General features: G+C 36.5%; 1 protein-coding gene across 2 annotated transcripts in view; it reads left to right on the forward strand.

Annotated features, from left to right (window-relative positions):
• LOC124619434 (calbindin-32) overlaps positions 1 to 18,235 on the forward strand; it is a 747,279-nt gene that overhangs the window by 683,084 nt on the left and 45,960 nt on the right. Inside the window, exons 7-9 of one of the 2 annotated variants that reach the window (XM_047145810.1) lie at positions 4,873 to 4,928; positions 7,727 to 7,772; positions 16,373 to 16,384. In XM_047145810.1, coding sequence (XP_047001766.1) covers positions 4,873 to 4,928; positions 7,727 to 7,772; positions 16,373 to 16,384 — 114 coding nt within the window. The remainder of the gene's footprint in view (positions 1 to 4,872; positions 4,929 to 7,726; positions 7,773 to 16,372; positions 16,385 to 18,235) is intronic. The other variant, XM_047145811.1, reaches the window with a different exon arrangement.

Genomic DNA, 18,235 nt, shown 5'->3' on the forward strand with positions numbered 1-18,235 from the left:
TAGCGTCTCCCCGATGCTATTCAATCTGTATATGGAGCAAGCAGTAAAGGAAACAAATCAAAAATTCGGAGTGGGTATTAAAATCCATGGAGAAGAAATAAAAACCTTTAGGTTCGCCGATGACATCGTAATTCTGTCAGAGACAGCAAAGGACTTGGAAGAGCAGTTCAACGGAATCGACAGTGTCTTGAAAGGAGGATATAAGATAAACATCAACAAAAGCAAAACGAGGATAATGGAATGTAGTTGAATTAAGTCGAGTCATACTGAGGGAATTAGATTAGGAAATGAGACACTTAAAGTAGTAAAGAAGTTTTGCTATTTGGGGAGCAAAATAACTAATGATGGTCGAAGTAGAGAAGATGTAAAATGTAGACTGGCAATGGCAAGGAAAGCGTTTCTGAAGAAGAGAAATTTGTTAACATCGAGCACAGATTTATGTGTCAGGAAGTCGTTTCTGAAAGTATTTGCATGGAGTGTAGCCATGTATGGAAGTGAAACATGGACAATAAATAGTTTAGACAAGAAGAGAATAGAAGCTTTCGAAATGTGGTGCTACAGAAGAATGCTGAAGATTAGATGGGTAGATCACATAACTAATGAGGATTGCAATTTTTGCTCTCATTTACAGTTTGGAACAAGTGTGGACGGTTTAAAACCATTCGACGAACTTTGAACGTGATTCGGACACGGAAAGGGTACTTCTGCTTCCTCAACACTCCTATTTTCCGCCTTCCTGCGCCGTGATCTCGCGGGAGTTAAACATTAACACACACGCACACACACACACACACACACACACACACACTCACACACCCTCAGTCCTTCAATTCCCTCGAAGACACACACGCTACTTTGCTGAGCACGCTACAAATGTATCTCTTAGAAACGTCAGCCCATTGGTTGCTTTAGCGCCTGAAAGTATGCAAACAGCAACCAAGGAGTGATGAAGGGGTTGCCTAACAGTCAGGTGCTGGAGCAGCCGCCAGTCTGGTTTGGATATATGAAGATGGTATCTGTTCTTTCGGACATGTGCGACAGAACAGATACCATCTTCATATAGTTGAGGCTAACCGGCCATTGACCTTCTGTGCAGATGTACACGCATTGCCCGACGGCAGGCAATCAATTACTGGCAGGGGCAGAACGCATGTAGTGTATGGACATTAAGTTGGGAATGTGGGTCTCATGGGGAGCGTGCGTGAGATAAACCCCTGCAGTTGCACAATCCTCTGTGCCCTCGGTGGCTCAAAAGGATAGAGCGCCTACCATGTAAGCAGGAGATCCCGGGTTCGAGTCCCAGTCGGGGCACACATTTTCAACTGTCCCCATTGATGTATATCAACGCCTGTCTGCAGCTTAAGGTCTTGATTTAATTATCATTTCAGTCTGATTTAGTGTCGAAATTTCTGAAGGAATGTTTCTAACATGCTCAAGAAAGATGCTTATATGGCTCCGTGGGCGTTGCAGAACTGGGGAGGAGGGAGTTTGTGGGGGGGGGCGGGGGGGGGGGGGGGGTTGTTGTTATACTCTTTGACGCTTTATTCACGCACATGTTAATGTTGCACTACCTTATCACCACGCCACATAAGGCCAGAAAACAGAAGGGTTGAAAAACCGTAAGTACTGTTTCCTGCTTCGGATCACGTTCAAATTTCGTCGAATGGTTTTGAATGGTCTCTACTGGTTTCAACGTGTACATGAGAGCAAAGACTGCGGTCACATGTGACATGCGCGATCACGTTCAAAGATGATTCAGCCCCATAACGTCCTCAGAAAAGGTTGAAGCGTCCGGGAGTATTAGCAGTGTCAAGGGTTGTCAACAACATCTCCTGTTGCTCATCACACTGCAAACTGTCATTTTTAACCACGAAAAGTGTGAAAATCAACGCCCATGGAAACGTTGAGATTCTATTTGCGCTCTTTATGCCATCCCCTGAGGCCGTTTCGTGTCGATTATAAGCGACGGTTTGTCTGAAATGTTCCTCTCGCCCGCCCATAAGCAAACCGAGTTATTTCAATGTTGGGTGTCGTGATCCTGACCTCCATCGCACAGACATCGAAAGAAGGAATAAATTGTGTTGAAGAGGGGCTGCGACAATCTTCTCATCGTGTGATACGTCCATGGTGTCGTTGGGCAGAATTGTGCTGAAATTTGATGTCAATGTGGCAGAAAAAGTAGGAAAAGTAGGGCTACGATGTAGCACCATAGCGCTTTTTTGTGTAAAATTTACGTAAGTAAACAACAAATTTATTGTGCTTCTTTGTTGCATCGATTTTCCTAAATTACTAAATAAAGAAGGAAAATACAAGAAGTCCTTAACATAGAAGAGAAAAAGTATGTCTATCTTGAAATAAATAATAAATATTGTGGTTTAATTTTCAAGTGCATTTGATTTTTTTAAATCTTAAATTTCGATTACTTCCCAAAATACAACATTTAAGCACAAGCTGCTTTCAACATCGTCATGAGTCAAATTTCAGCTAAATCTCAAACAACATTAGTAAACTAAGCCTTATACCAGATTTTTTTCGCCGGCCGGAGTGGCCGAGCGGTTCTAGGCGCTACAGTCTGGAACCGCGCGACCGCTACGGTCGCAGGTTCGAATCCTGCCTCGGGCGTGGATGTGTGTGATGTCCTTAGGTTAGTTAGGTTTAAGTAGTTCTAAGTTCTAGGGGACTGATGGCCTTAGAAGTTAAGTCCCATAGTGCTCAGAGCCATTTGAACCAGATTTTGTTGGTATCACATACATTAACGTTTTACATAAAAACAATGGTTTTATTTTTAACCTTAGAATAAAATAATTGCAGCCAATAAAGATTACGCAAATGTACAGATAGTATACAATACTCTATAGTTTCATGTATTGTTATTTACAAATATCACACTAATTCTTTTGTAACATTAACATGAGTGGCTCTCTGTTAGTATTATTTCAGTGTTCTGCTTTACCAATATGATCATGTATTACCACCTCTCATTTGTATTAAAACTCACTACATGTAAGTGTTTGACAGTAACAAATTACAAAGGGTTAAAAAGTTATATATATATTCTTTTGCAGTTATTGTGAAGCTAATATCTGTATCACTCTTTTTTTTAGATTATCATAATAAATTCATCATCATAAAGAGTTGCACCCAGAAGGACAAGGCAGATTGCGATCATTGTAGGCAGGCAGATAGATGATACTACTGTACATACAAAACAACTGCATTTTGAACTTCAAAAGGCTACAGCATACATTGCACCACATGGCCTAGAAATGTACGTACATATTAACATGGTGTAGGACCCCCATGGTTCTGAATACAAGTGTCAATATGTGTGGTATGAAGCTGGACAGGTCTCAGATGTTTTCCTGCATACATCCCATGTTGCTTGCAACTGGGTTTGGAGATATAAAGATCAGTGCATGGAGGTGGAGTCCTGAAAATATGGTCCTTGGCAAACCACACACTCAACTGGTGAGAGATTGGGCGATACGACTGGCTATGGCAGAGCATTCTCAACGACAAGGCATCCTTGTGAAGTGGCTGTGGTGTGAAACAAGAGCTATCCTGTTGAAATATGACACGGGCATTCGGTATTCATGAAACAGCAGAGCTACCACTTGCAGGACATCAATGTACCATGTGGCTATCATAAAGGAACACTGTCAGTGAATGGGCACCATAGGATAATGCTCTCCACACTGTTGCACCAAGCTGGGAGGCCACAAACTGCTCTTTGTGGCACTCTCCACTGAGTCTCTCAACACAGACCCAGTGGTTGTTGTCACTGAGATACAAGCAGGACTCATCACCAAAGAGGATCTACTGCAGGGCCCCCTATCCATTGCTCCAACATCTGGTGGGTTGAATGTGACGTTGTGAGGGTGCCAGTGGCAGGAGCCATAACAGTTGGTTTTCAGTGATTCCTGTGTCATGCAGCCACCTGCCAACAGTACTAGCATTTACAGTATGTTGTATGGAAGACTGGAGAACCTGCTGAATGGCCCCTATCATTTTCACCAGATCTACTTGCACATGGTGGACAATCCTCCTTGTTGTGTGTGATGGACTTCCAGATCCTGCATATCATTCTGCATCTTCTGTTGCAAACATGAGCAATGGTGGTGTCCATACAACTGATTTGGTGCCCAGTATGACAATAGGACCACCCAACCTCCTGCAGCCCAATGATGTGGCCTCTCTTGAACTCAACCACTTGTACAACCTAGTGTCAAAGATGTTGCCAAGGCATAGCACATGTTCAGGCGATGCCCCGTGATGTTAATCACTGTTGTACCATCTGACATGGCCATTTTGGCCTCTCTTATGTCAACCAATACACACATCCTCAAGGCCCCACCTTTGCTGACCATGAGAAAGTAATCATTTCTATAGCTGATGGTGCATAGCATCCTCACCCAGTTGGCAGTGGATTGGGAGGGTCCTTCTGAGTGCAACTATTTCTATGACAGTGAGTGCAGATAGTGTAGCTCTGCACTTCTTTTTGATTATGGTGTAGCTATTTCTTTCAACCATTACATCAAGAAGTTCTATCACTCAAAATGAACAAGCTCTTCAATTAGCAATGTTCTAAAAAGCCAATGTTGTAAAACGCCATTTGTGAGACAGGTTAATATCTTGGTTAGTCAGCTGGTTATACACATGCTGACTGTTTACAATTTTTTAAGTAAAAGTGAGTAATTGATTCCTGTTCAAGGATTCCTCTGTAGAATAAGTTGTTAAGGATACATATCTTTGATCTACATTTGACAAAACATCTCCTCTCTGCCATACATTTTATTCACATTGGTAGATGTAACCATGCATTGCAATGTAGCAATTTTTGACCTTTGCAATAACTATTTCATTTTGTTTCAGCTCCAGGTGTTTGATGCTAATAAAGATGGACGGCTTCAGTTGTCAGAGATGGCAAAGTAAGAATTGGAAATTAGTGCTACAAGTAAATTAAATAGTTCAGTTATTTTCATGTTTTGTTCATCATGTTATTTTTGTGACGACTGTCCTTACTGTGGACAATGTCAATAGCCTTACAAGTAGGATACATTTTCTCACTCGAGATATGGCTACATGCTGACAAATTACGTAAATGGATTTTGACATTACATCTTAATCTAATAGGAGGAGTTGTCGATCAAAAATAATCCCAGTTTATTTTTATTGCCTACCAGCACCTTTAATTTGCAACTTTCTTCTCTCTGTGGAAGAGTAAGATTTAGGACAGTGGAAGCAATTTTTGTTCCTACTGGTATTCTTGTGCTACTATTTTGCCATACTTTTACTGGTCCTTTACATCAAACTTCATTAAGAACTAATTGTTGTAAAGCTGCTATTAGTAAACCTATTGTTTAAAAAACGTGTTGCATACAAGTGCTTTAAGAATACTTGTAGACACCAGATAATGTCCTTGCAGCATACTTTGTTCCAATGGATGATTTGTGTCTGAGAGTGTGTATCAAAGTGGTGTAGGGAAAGCCAAGATGAGCTTTTTGATATAAGACACTTGTGATCGATCAAGCAAGGAAACAATCTGAAATTGGCCAACAAAAGGCAGCTGAGCTACAGTGCATGTGCACTATATGAGATTTTAATATCTGCTCACCCTTTTATACCACTTGTTTTTGTTAAAATCCAAGTTAACCTTCTCTGTGAGCACAATGAAGCAAAGAGTCAATGGAACTAATTATGTAAAAACTAATTATATTTCAATTGTGATCTAGACTTAAACCTTACAATAGTAGTTGCCTCATAGTAAGAAGGCCAGACTTTTTCCCACCTTGGTGAACCACAACTGTCTTATATCAAACTGTATGTCTCAATTTATACCACATCACAGGTACACTGTAAACATTTACCATTTGCATCATGCATATGACATGAATGAATGAAAATGTGTGGTGCAACCAATTTTTAGTCCTTTCATCATGAAAATCAGTGGCCAAGCTGATAACAAATATTTCAGAAATTTATGCAATTATTGCCTTTTAATTTTACAATAAAAAAGAATGCTTCTTTTGTCCATTCTCGAAATACTACCATACAATTACTAGCTTTCGTGAGATTTAAAATAGTACTGCAGAAGGACATTTGCTATGCACAAAAATAGTTGATAAAACTGTTAACTATTATGTGAGAGATTAGTAGGACAAACTGAGCACCACTCTAATCTTTTGTTAATACTCAACCAGAAAAAAACTTGTGCTTGTCTGAGAAAGTGATGAGTCTCTTACATTGAACTGTCCAACACCACAAGGTCTCAAATTTACAAATTCACCTTTCTCAAATGTTAGGCATGGAAATTTTACAATGTTCAAGACAAGCAAATAAATAAAGGAAATACATCAACCAATTTCTGAAAATATTAGTAATTGGACACAGAAAAAATACACTCCCAAGCAGTGGTAGGACAATACACTTGCAAATGCTATTATAGTTTACAAGGTTCCAGTTCCAGTGGCTCCTTTCCCTGGCAGAAGGATTGTAGGGGAAGGAGGAAGGGTGAAGGAAAATGACTGGCAAGGTTTAAGAAATGGATTGAGTTCAGTAAGTCTCCTCTGACCACGGATTCTGGGTGACTTTACTGAACACTGCCCCTTTTTCCTAAAACTCATGAGTCCTTTTCCTTCACTCCCTTCCTTCCCTCTCAACCCTTCTGTTAAAAACAATTACATTTTTCGAACAACTGCAGTATGAATTTAAATATCAAATGAAAGACCTCCATCACCTTTATCTATCTCCAATCTCACTTCAGGTGATTCCCATCTCTCCTTGGATCTCAGTGATCTTCCTTCCTTTTCTAACCTTCCCCAACCTATTACTTAAAAAATCTAGATAATGTGTCACTTCTGCTTTTATATACATATCAGCAAAAATACATATTTCACCTCATGGCGGTAAGTACTGACCAATAATTCTGTCTCAGATTCATTGGCAATATGAAGGTTCACAGATATTAATTTCATGGTATACACATTTTCTGATCTAGTTATCAAAAGGCAGACATATTCCTAATTATATAAAAGTTGAAAAGACAATGTAAGAAAGAGTTAAACAGTCAGCTGAAATGAGTCCAATGAAAATCTCTATACATTAATGTTTGGAACACTACTTGTTTAGCAGTTAAAGTAAAAGGAATAGCGAAACAGTCAAAGAAACAGAAAGTGATTTTTTGGTAGTCAGGTAATTCATATTAGGAAGAAGAAATGGAGGCACAATTTTCACCTTGTGAAAACTCATGCTTACTACCAAATTACTACTCCATGTGAAATGCAAGAGTTCGTTTTTGATGTCATGATCTACACTTTATTGTATTCCCATATAATACTCAACATATGGTGGTAAATGTTCACATAAATCTGAAACATAAAATTATTACTGACAGTGATAACTGATAATACTCTTAGCCATTGCAGCAACTCAATGAGTTCCTTATAAGAGTGGAATATTTTGTACAATTCACATATAGATTTCATTGTGCGTAAGATTGAAATAATCACAAAGTAGAATAAAAAATGTGATACTCTCATATTTGTACTAATTTCATGTACTTCTTCATTCAAGCAGAAAATTAAAGTCTAGGAAATGTTCTAAAGAGAAGTAAAAGTATTTCTACACCTTAAGAATATTGTGAAAGTATGTTTATTTTACAGTCTTTTTTGTGAGGATCAAATTTAAATCCGTGTGTCACACTAGTAAACAATTAATTATGTTGCAGATTACTGCCTGTTAAGGAGAACTTTTTGTGTCGGCAGATATTCAAGGTATGACATACAAATATTTGCACATGTACAAATATAAGTATTTAAATGTTGTGAATTAATGTGACACAAAAGACAACTCTGAATTATTTAACAATAAACTTAAACAAGGAGGGAAAGTCATTTCCTTCTAGAATCCAATTATTTTCAAGAGCCAGTTAGGATGTATGTGTGATATGCATTCATAGTTTTTATTATTCTAGCTGAATCAGATACTATGTGCCACTCATAAATTGTGTAGGTAGGATGGATGCATAATTTGAATTAAAAGTACTGGTAAGTGGTAGTGAAGTTCTAGTACTATACATAGGAATGCCTTTCAGTCATTTGTGTGGGAAAAAAAGTAAATAAATAAAAAAATGAATTTTGTCACATTTATTTTTCTTTACAGAATAGATAGTGTAAAATCTTTACTTAAAAGCCATTGCTAAACATGATAATTAATAAATATGTAATATCTCACATCATCTAGTATGATACAACGACTATAAATAAGATTTATCATAAAAGTAAGAGTTGCAAAATACTTTAGTAAGTTTTACATTCTCTGTTAGTTTTAAACAGTCTGGTTATTTTGGTTCAGTGTTGTTCACTGTCATGCACTACTGAAAACAACGTCCTATGCTTGTGTTACCCTTCTCTGCTAGCAGTTTGACTGTGTATTATCACTAAAGCTTCTCTGTTTTCTCACTGTGCTAACTCTATCTAAAGTACTGCTTTAAATCTTTCCAGTTTGCTGAAGTACATGATTATTAATTGATTGCTTGATTCCCCTTAGAAACCCCCATTTGTTATTAAGCATTTACTTTATGCATGTAAGCTCTCTGTTTCACAAACTTGGTGAAAATATTCTCAGTGTCACTCTCTAATCTTCAACATTAAGTGAAAATATGAAACAAACCTTTTAAATCTGAATTTTTAAGACTTGCTTATACTTAGAAAAAAGTTATTCCATACAATTACATAGTTATGGGGTAAAACAATAATATTTGGTCAAAGTTGACTGTAAATCTGTAAGAATTTGAGGACATAATATAATTTAGAATTCTTTATGACAACATGATTTAAAAGGTGGTCTTAACTGCCTTTGTCACAGACAGTTTCTAATCTATTATGTCAAATCAGACTGACAAGAAAGAAACAGTACATCAACATAAATCAAACATTTTGTATGCTATACAAATTAGGAACACAGTAGTTCAGAAAGAGATATATGTGCATTAAAAGTAAAGAACCCTGACAACACATCATTTTACGATATTTTCACTTGGTCATTTCTTGAAGTTTCTCATAACTGTCCATACCCAAACATTAAAGGACCAAACCCATACACAATTCAATATTATACCAATGATGTCTTCAGGGCCTTGGTACAATCTTACTGGGCTTCTCCCAGCGTGCTACAAGTACTTTCATTTGCTGCAGTGCACCATTTATCTCTGATGATAATGAATTGGTCTATAGTATCTCCATAGTTCATTTTGGATTTGTTGTTAAGGAATTTCACTCTTTCACAAATGCACTAGACACTCAAACTTTCCAATGTTGATCTTTATCACTGTTCTCTATTCTTTGTTACATATTTCATATTATTTAAATATCATCTCAAATAATGATTCCATGGCACTATTATGATGTTAGCTATCTCGAATGTGTGAGGTTCATCATTTACTTTCTATTAGATCTATTAAAATCACTGTTTGACTTCACCATCTGTCACTCTTTCCCTACAATTGCACACAGAGTTTTTGTGTGAGTAATACAATTCAAGCATTAGTGATTGGTGCAAGAATTCAACACTTTTGGATATGCTGTCAATACTTGTACTAGGTCAAATGTGAATATTGTGTTGCATATGTTTAAATTAAAGTTTTTAGTTGCAAGAAAATATCTCCAGTCACAGGTGACTTATTCTGTGGCATTATTAGAGACATTGATCTTGTGGTAATACTTTCAAGTGCTATGTGCTGATTTTAAGCTAAATCTGCCTCAATAGTAGCTATACAAATAAACAGCAACTGGAAACAGTTTTTACTGTGAACTGCTTCACTTTTAAACTTTGTTTCTTTCTCTCCTATTGTTGAGAAATCTTTAGAGAGATTTCAATGACAGTGCACGTTTGCAAGCAGCAAATACATAAGGATAGGAAACTTACTTCTAATGAATTTAATTTCATTTGAAAACTATAATTTGATAAATTAGCATAAAACATCAGAGACATACAAAAAGAGGCAAGATGGTCTATAAAACTCAAGCAACTTATTATAACTTTGTAAACATTTTTCTGTTACTGTTATATGCATAATTTAAGTAACACGTACTCCCTTTAATGACAAATGTCACTCTTGATTTCTTTTATATTATGAGATCAGGATACGAATAGCAGTGCACTGAATAAACTGATTGATGTTGTCTAAGGTCAACATGACCTATCAATACCACAACATGAAGCCATCCATATGAAACATATGTGCAATTCTTGGTGTTCCTGTGTTACAACTATTTTACCACACACCAAAGACCATTATTCTTTACATGTTCTACTGTTTATTACAATAACAAATTCCATTATCATTTCATTTTAGTAATACTGAATTCCTTGTTGTAAAAAAGCATTACAGCCATTGCCATTCCTCGAATTATCAGGAGATACACAATGGTATGTGACGAATATCATGAAGTTTGTCATGCTGCATAATTTTCATACATTTTCTATTCCTTTGAAAACATCTGTCATTAAATAATTATGCAATGCACAGTTACTGACAATATTTTGTGTGATACTGGAGAAGTTATTACAATCAAATTCAGCCACAATATTTAACACTGCTGCTCACACTGTGAAACAGACAGCCTATTTTGTATTATCTCATCTCCATCTGAGGACCCATAACTTACATAAAAATCTTACCAGATTACATAAGGTGAATAAAACTGGTCCACATAGTACAAAAAATATCAGACCAAATGTCTTTATCCTTGTTATAACAGCCCACTGCCTTCACTGTCAGCTACGTCATAACATAATGCTGCTTTCAGTGGTGCAGATTACTGTGCTTTCAGTGATTTTTTTTTTCCTTTGGTAAACATAGTTTCTTATTTGATAACTCCTCTCCCATGCTTGAGGCCTATGACTAGGCAGACACTACAGGCTGCATCATTAATGGAAGGTACTTACGGGTTCATGTAGCTTCGTGCAGTTGTGACGGTGCTGGTACTGAAGGCAGAAAACTGTTACAACTAAGTAAAACAAGACATTCAATCAGAAATTTTGTAGAATATGTGTACTGGTTTTTATTCATTTAGTGTAATGACAAAAATTTTGTTTTAAGGTTGGCAGATGATCAAATATGGTTTTCATTTCATAATATAAATAGCATGATTTACCAATCTGGAATGTTGACCGCAACAATTTTCAAATCTTGACAAAACCATGCACTTGTATCTGGTAAAAACATTAACATTAAAGTAAATTTCTTGTAATATAACTGAAGGAAAGAAATTTTCTTGTAAAAGTTGACAGACCACAATCCAATTGAAAATTCAGGTTCACAAGTTAATTGCTCTCCATGTCAAAGAACTTCTAACTAGTCAATGTATCACTACTCAAGAGTTCACATTTTGTCTTGAGTCTTCATGCCAACAAATATACACTACAGTTCTCCAGTTTTAAAGCTCTTATAAATGAGTTCACATCTAATTCTAGTCTATTCAGTAACTTTGCATCACGTATGATAACCATTCTTAGATTTTTCCAAAGTGTCATTTCTATATGTCTAAAAGGAGGAATAGCTCCAAAATTTAATGACACATAATATTGTAAGAGCTACTCACTTATTCATGATCACATTCACATGAATAAGACCTCTGTCCCCATAAATTAACCACTTATTTGCTCCGACAGCCACATAAGTGCAGCTTCAGTGATTTTCCTACTGATCATTCCAGTACAACCAGTTTAAAATTATCGCAAAGAAAGATTCCTTGTCTCTACTGATCAGTATCGCCAATGTACTAATCACGGTCTGCATTCCTACACCTAAAATGCTAATCACTTTCTCCACTTTCTTTCAGTAGTTCATGTATAATTATTAATAGAATAATTGCTTATCACCGTTGTTACTAAATCACCCTGTTCCAACATTCATCATGTTTGAAGTCTTGCTGCAGTTAAAGACTGACTTTTCCAACTTCATCCTGATGACAAACACATTAACTCCTCCATAATTTGCTTCATCAACAAAATTACGATCTTGAATTATTCCCCCTTTGGAAGCTAAGTCAAGAAATACCTCTGTAAAATTGTCTGTGAGCTTACATGGCCCTTTCCCGTGTCAACATATTTACAGACATCTAGAGAAATAATAGCTATACACCGAATACATTAAACTACTTATGTGCTACAGATTCATTTATGATATCTGCACCAACTGCACTTCTTCTAAGGCAAATCTCCCTGAAGAACTCCAGCCTAACATCCAAATCTGTTTCAATAGTTCCTTTTCATATTAATGAGCTACACTATGTGATCAAAAGTATTCAGATACCTAGCTGAAAATGACTTACAAATTCGTGGCACCCTCGATCGGTAATGTTGTAATTCAGTATGGTGTTGGCCCACCCTTAGCCTTGATGACAGCTTCCACTCTTGCAGGCATACGTTCAATCAGATGCTGGTAGGTTTCTTCGGGAATGGCAGCCCATTCTTCACAGTGTGCTGCACTGAGGAGAGGTATCAATGTTGGTCGGTGAAGCCTGGCATGAAGTCAACATTCCAAAACATCTCAAAGGTGTTCTGCAAGATTCAGGTCAGGACTCTGTGCAGGGCAGTCCATTACAGGGATGTTATTGTTATGCAATGACTCCACCACAGGCTGTGTAGTATGACCAGGTGCTCATCCTGTTGAAAGTTGCAATTGCCATCCCCAAATTGCTCTTCAACAGTGGGAAGCAAGAAAGTGCTTCAAACATCAATGTAGGTCAGTGTTGTGATAGTGCCATGCAAAACAACAAGGGAGGCAAGCCCCCTCCATGAAAATCATGACCACACCATAACACCACTGCCTCTGAATTTTACTGTTGGCACTATACACGCTGGCAGATGATGTTCATCGGGCATTCACCATAACCACACCCTGCCATCAGATCACACAGTACAGTGATTTGTCACTCCACATGACATTTTTCCACTGTTCAATCATCCAATGTTTATGCTCCTTACACCGAGTGATGTGTTGTTTGGCATTTACCGGCGAGATGTGTGGCTTATGAGCAGCCGCTTGACCATGAAATCCAAGTTTTTTCACCTCATGTCATATTACTTGCAGTGGCTCCTGATGAAGTCTGGAATTCCTGTATGATGGTCTGAATAGATGCCTGCCTCTTACATATTACGACATTCTTCAACTGTCAGCAGTCTCTGTCAGCCAATAGACAAGGTTTGCCTGTACGCTTTTGTGCTGTATGTGTCCCTTCACATTTCTATTTCACTATCACATCAGAAACAGTGGACCTAGGTCTGTTTAAGAGTGTGGAAATCTCACATACAGATGTATGACACAAATAACAATCACCTGACCACATTTGAAGTCCGTAAGTTCCGCGGAGTGCCCAGTTCTGCTCTCTCCCAATGTCTAATTACTACTGAGCTTGCTGATATGGAGAACTTGGCAATAGGTGGCAGCACAATGCACCTAATATGAGAAATGTATCTTTTTGGGGGTGTCCGGATAAATTTGGTCACATAGTGTACCTTCCTGGATATTAATCTCCTTTTCTCTGATAGTTTCCATGCTCCACATTTCAACATCAACAGCTGTTCCACATTAAAAATTCCCTCCCCCTGGTCTTTGCCAATGATAATATTGTGAAGCCCTGTACACACCATTTTTTATCCTAATGTATGTCCCATACATGACACAGCCCTGCCACAAGCATTTCCCATGTGAAAAATGATAGGGGTAAGTGTGGAACCTTCCATATTATTTAGCAGCTCTGTAGGCACCACTGGGCACCTGTCTCTGTGAATATAAGAACTAATCAGTTGTCAACTTGGCTGAATGAGTGCCACTAAACTGTTGTTAATTACAGCACAAACTCATCTTTGTGGTTTATGAACATGCTTTGTAGTAGAACACCACTTTAACAACTGATTTAGTACCCAAGTCATTTTCATTCTCCTTCCAAATAGCAACTGCTTTAAACAGAAACCATCAATATATATATATATATATATATATATATATAAAAATAAAAAAAATCCTTCGTCCCTTTGTCCATGTTAACCTCATTATTGATGAACATTACCAATGAGCTAATTTATTTTAACAAAAGTTTATTACAGCAAGAAAGTTGCATAAGATATTAAAAAGTTTGAACCAGTTTTCACTTATCAGATGTTTTCAACAGCCTGTGGAATTATTCTTCCCCAGAGGCTACATAAAATTCTCTTACTAATCATCACATGTATGTGTCTCCTAGCAGTAGACTCATATCAAGTCATTCACAATTGATGACTGTCTATGTAATTTGATTCAGCCTCAGGCCAAATATAATTGCATGCGTTATTGAAAATTACTTATAAATTTAAAGTGGTTCAGTTATGCTAATGCCTTACACAATTTTTGGACTGCAATGAATTTTATTGCTAATGCTCAGGTTTACATTTGTAGGTGTTTGTCTGCCTAGCTTTTTTCATTCTTTGTTTGTTGTTTCCATCATGGAGTTTCTGTTAAGTTGATAATGGGAGTATGGACTTGAGATGAACCTTAAACTTCATTTACGATTAAGTCTGAGACTTTTATGTGATCATGTAAATCAACTGAGAAATGTGTGAGGGAATGCTGGTGAATTACATAGGCAGAGTGACAACCTAACCAGACAGTAGATGAGGCTCACATGCCAGATATTGTTTTTATGCTTTAACATACTGCTAAGAGCACAGTAGTATTTTGTATCAAGATTTAATTTATGGAAAGTAGTATTACCCTTCATCAGTAATTAACTGTGGAATTTTTATCTAAATACAAGTGATACATATCATAGATGTATTTAGTGTGATATGCATTCATGTGTGATTTAAAATAAAGGAAAATTATTGCATAAACATTGTAATTACTTCATTGGCTTTGGAAAACCATTCCAGAAAGTTTTATTTTGGAAATGTAAGTGGAGAAGGGCATACACATGAATAAACGATAAATACCTAAATGCAACAGATTATCTGCATGGTAGGCAAAAGCTATTCTTAAAACAAACAATGGAAATGCAAAATTGAAATATCAACAATGTTAGGAAAACAGTAGACTGCTTCTCACCATAAAGATGACAGTGAGTTGCAGACAGGCACAATGAAATGACTGTCACCCATTTAGTTTTTGGCCAAAGCCTTCTTCAGAAAAGAAATCACACACACATTCACACAAGCAAGCACACCTCACATGCACAAGACTGTTATCTCTGGCAGCTTGCACCAATCCAAACTGTTACTGTGTGATTAGCAATATGTAGGAGACTTGCATTACTATATAAAAAGACACAGTGTTGAACAATTGTCAAAGACAGTTTATAAGTAGAGAGAGATAGGTTGCAACTCCACTGTTAGGTGGTACTCATAAGTCTCTCAGATCACGTGCATTTTGGGCTATCCTACATGTAGGGATCACTCACTGGTACTAGTTGCTTTAAAACAAAATGCAATAAAACCAATACTTTTATTTATTTTACTGGTGAGACCACAAACAGGAAAAAAGGACAGCAAGATAGAGGAAATTGTTAACATAAAATTAATATAGAGCTCTGTCATCTTCATCAAGCAAAGAGAGAGACAGTTATAGTAAGCTACTCAGGAAAGTTTCAGTAAAGTTTAAAAACTTGGAGAGGTATTAACGGAATCTAAATTGTGAATTTGCATTCTCAGTCATGTCTGCGAAGATGAAGTGTGTAACACAAGAAAGGCAGGGGTATAGACTGGATTCCCATTCAGGTGCACTTTTGTTTCAAAAAAGATATTCCATTAAATTTGATTTATGTAATAGAAATTGTGCAGAGAGACTATCCAGCAAACAGAACGGAAGAAATTCTCTATAATGTGGTTGACATAATTAGCTTATTCTGCAGAAACATAAGGACAAATATCAAAAGTGGATGTCAAGGTTTAATTATTGTTGTATAGTATTTCATTAATTAGTGTTTGAAATGTAATACATAGTATCAAGTAGGAAAGTCACTTCTTTCGTTTCAGTTATCAAAACAACCTTTATTCATTTATAATCTAACATTCATAATGGCTATGTCCCTTACTGCCTCTTTCATACAGCCTGGAAAACCTTTTGTAGTGAACTATTCAGAACAATGATATCATCCACATCTGAGAATATTGCAGTGCTGTATGAACTTAGTGCTTTAAATACTCATTGTGATATATTTTAAACAGTACCCAGTCACAATGACAGCAAATTCCCTATTCTTTGTCTATTTTTGATACACACAGACACAAATTCATGAAATTTCATAACTGTTTAAAATTAAAATATATCTAAACTACATATTAAATAAACCCTGCATTTATTCTTGTACACTCTCTCAAATTTTTCACTCATCAGGAAGGCATTGGAGTAAGTAGTGGAAGCTACTCTTTCAAAAAGCTATCTGCATGTTTTCTTTCTCAGGAATGAAGAAGAGCAGAGAATTTTAGAACAAAATTTCTGCATTAGGTGGCTTGCATGGCTGGTTTTTCAGTGTTGCATCAAAATTCAGCTGTAATTTAGATCTTTTGTGGTGGGAGTATTTGCTTAAAAATGTTTTCATTAAAATGTATTCTTAAATTTTAGTTGTAAATAATCCATCTGATAACCTACTATATTCCATAACAAGTACACAGCTTTAAACTAAGTCTAACATCTGCTTTATTTGCAGTAAATTTGACAATTAAAATTCAGTTATATAAAATCACAGGAACTGTGCTGTTTACTTCTGCACTATTCTGCAATTCATATAATTTTTTTTCTTTTTCCAGTTGAGATTACTTCACAGGATACAGTAGTTTCTGAGATCACATCTTTGAGCTATGTAAAAACAGAACTACATCAGCTTTACTTCTTCCGTTATTTTGAATTTACACTTCACTGTACAGGGCATTACATAAAATCTTCTTTTGCCACTTCAACTACTTTAAATACTTTTGAATCATTATTTTTTCACTTACACAAGTTACCCATATGTATGCTGGATGCATAACAGGCTTATCATTTTTTTATATTTTTGTGCGCTTATTTATGTCAAATGATAAGTTCTTCAAAGAACTGCTTAGTAAGATGACAACTTTAATTGCTGTTAACCATAAAAATGTCTTAAAAGCCTACTCTCATTTTCTTCAGCTTCAGCAGTGTAGTCATATTGCAGCATATCAGTTAATGTGTGCTATGCTCGTGAATTTTTACTGTTAAGACAGATGAAGTATGATCATCTACAGTGCATGCAATAATGTGAGAATGAAAGAAAATACATAAAACTTTATTCATTGTCATTTAATTTTTATTGTATTTAAGATCAGAATTAAGATGCTAGATTTCAACTGGATTCATGGGACATCTCGGCCTGAATTCTGCTTCCTCCCCTTCCTCTCTTCCTTTTCCCACTACTCCTCTTTGTCCCCTACTCTAGGTCCAGTAGACTCATCAAAAAACTACTAAGCATAGTATGAGATACTCATTGATGGGCAGAAGTGATACTTCTGAAAACATTAAGCAGTATTGCTTTCTGTTGATATGAATACCCTTCCTCAGTAATCCATTTATCACTTTGAGGTAAGAATAATGCTGCATTCATTTTGCAGAGTACTTTCTGTGTATAGGTACATGTCACATTTGATGAGCAAGTAGCATAAGTATGAAATAATTTTAACGTAATGTGGCACTAGTAAAGCTTAGTAACAGAAAATGAGTGTCCATGCACTCAAAAATGAAATCTTCTTTGTTATTTCTTATGTGGAAAAAAGTGTTGATATAAATAATAACCATGTTGAGTGAAAATCCTGTTTTAACAAGTCTTTTAAGAAAACATTTTGCAATAGAGGAAACTCTAGTAGGTTATATTGCAGGAAATGATGAGTTGCAATAGGTGATACATAGACTGCTAAGGACTACAGTTGTGGTAGGTATGTAAAAATGAAGAAATAATTGCAGGAAATGAGAAAATGGAAGTCAGCAGCAAACTGCTGGAAAGAGTGACGACTGTGAAAATTGGTGTAGTAAGCAATTTCTTAACACCACATGACCATTTATTAAAGGCAATGCAGAGAGAATCTTATAAGCACAAAAACACTTGTGTTATTTCAAAGACTATGGGTAGCATAGTTACACTGCAAAATTTTGTCCTTCAGACTGAGACTTCTGGGGTTAAGTGCACTACTGTTTAGCATACTACACAGGCATTTGGCAGATGGACTAACATCATATTCAGTTTGT

The sequence above is a fragment of the Schistocerca americana genome, chromosome 6, assembly GCF_021461395.2.
Source record: "Schistocerca americana isolate TAMUIC-IGC-003095 chromosome 6, iqSchAmer2.1, whole genome shotgun sequence".
Lineage (NCBI taxonomy): Eukaryota > Metazoa > Arthropoda > Insecta > Orthoptera > Acrididae > Schistocerca > Schistocerca americana.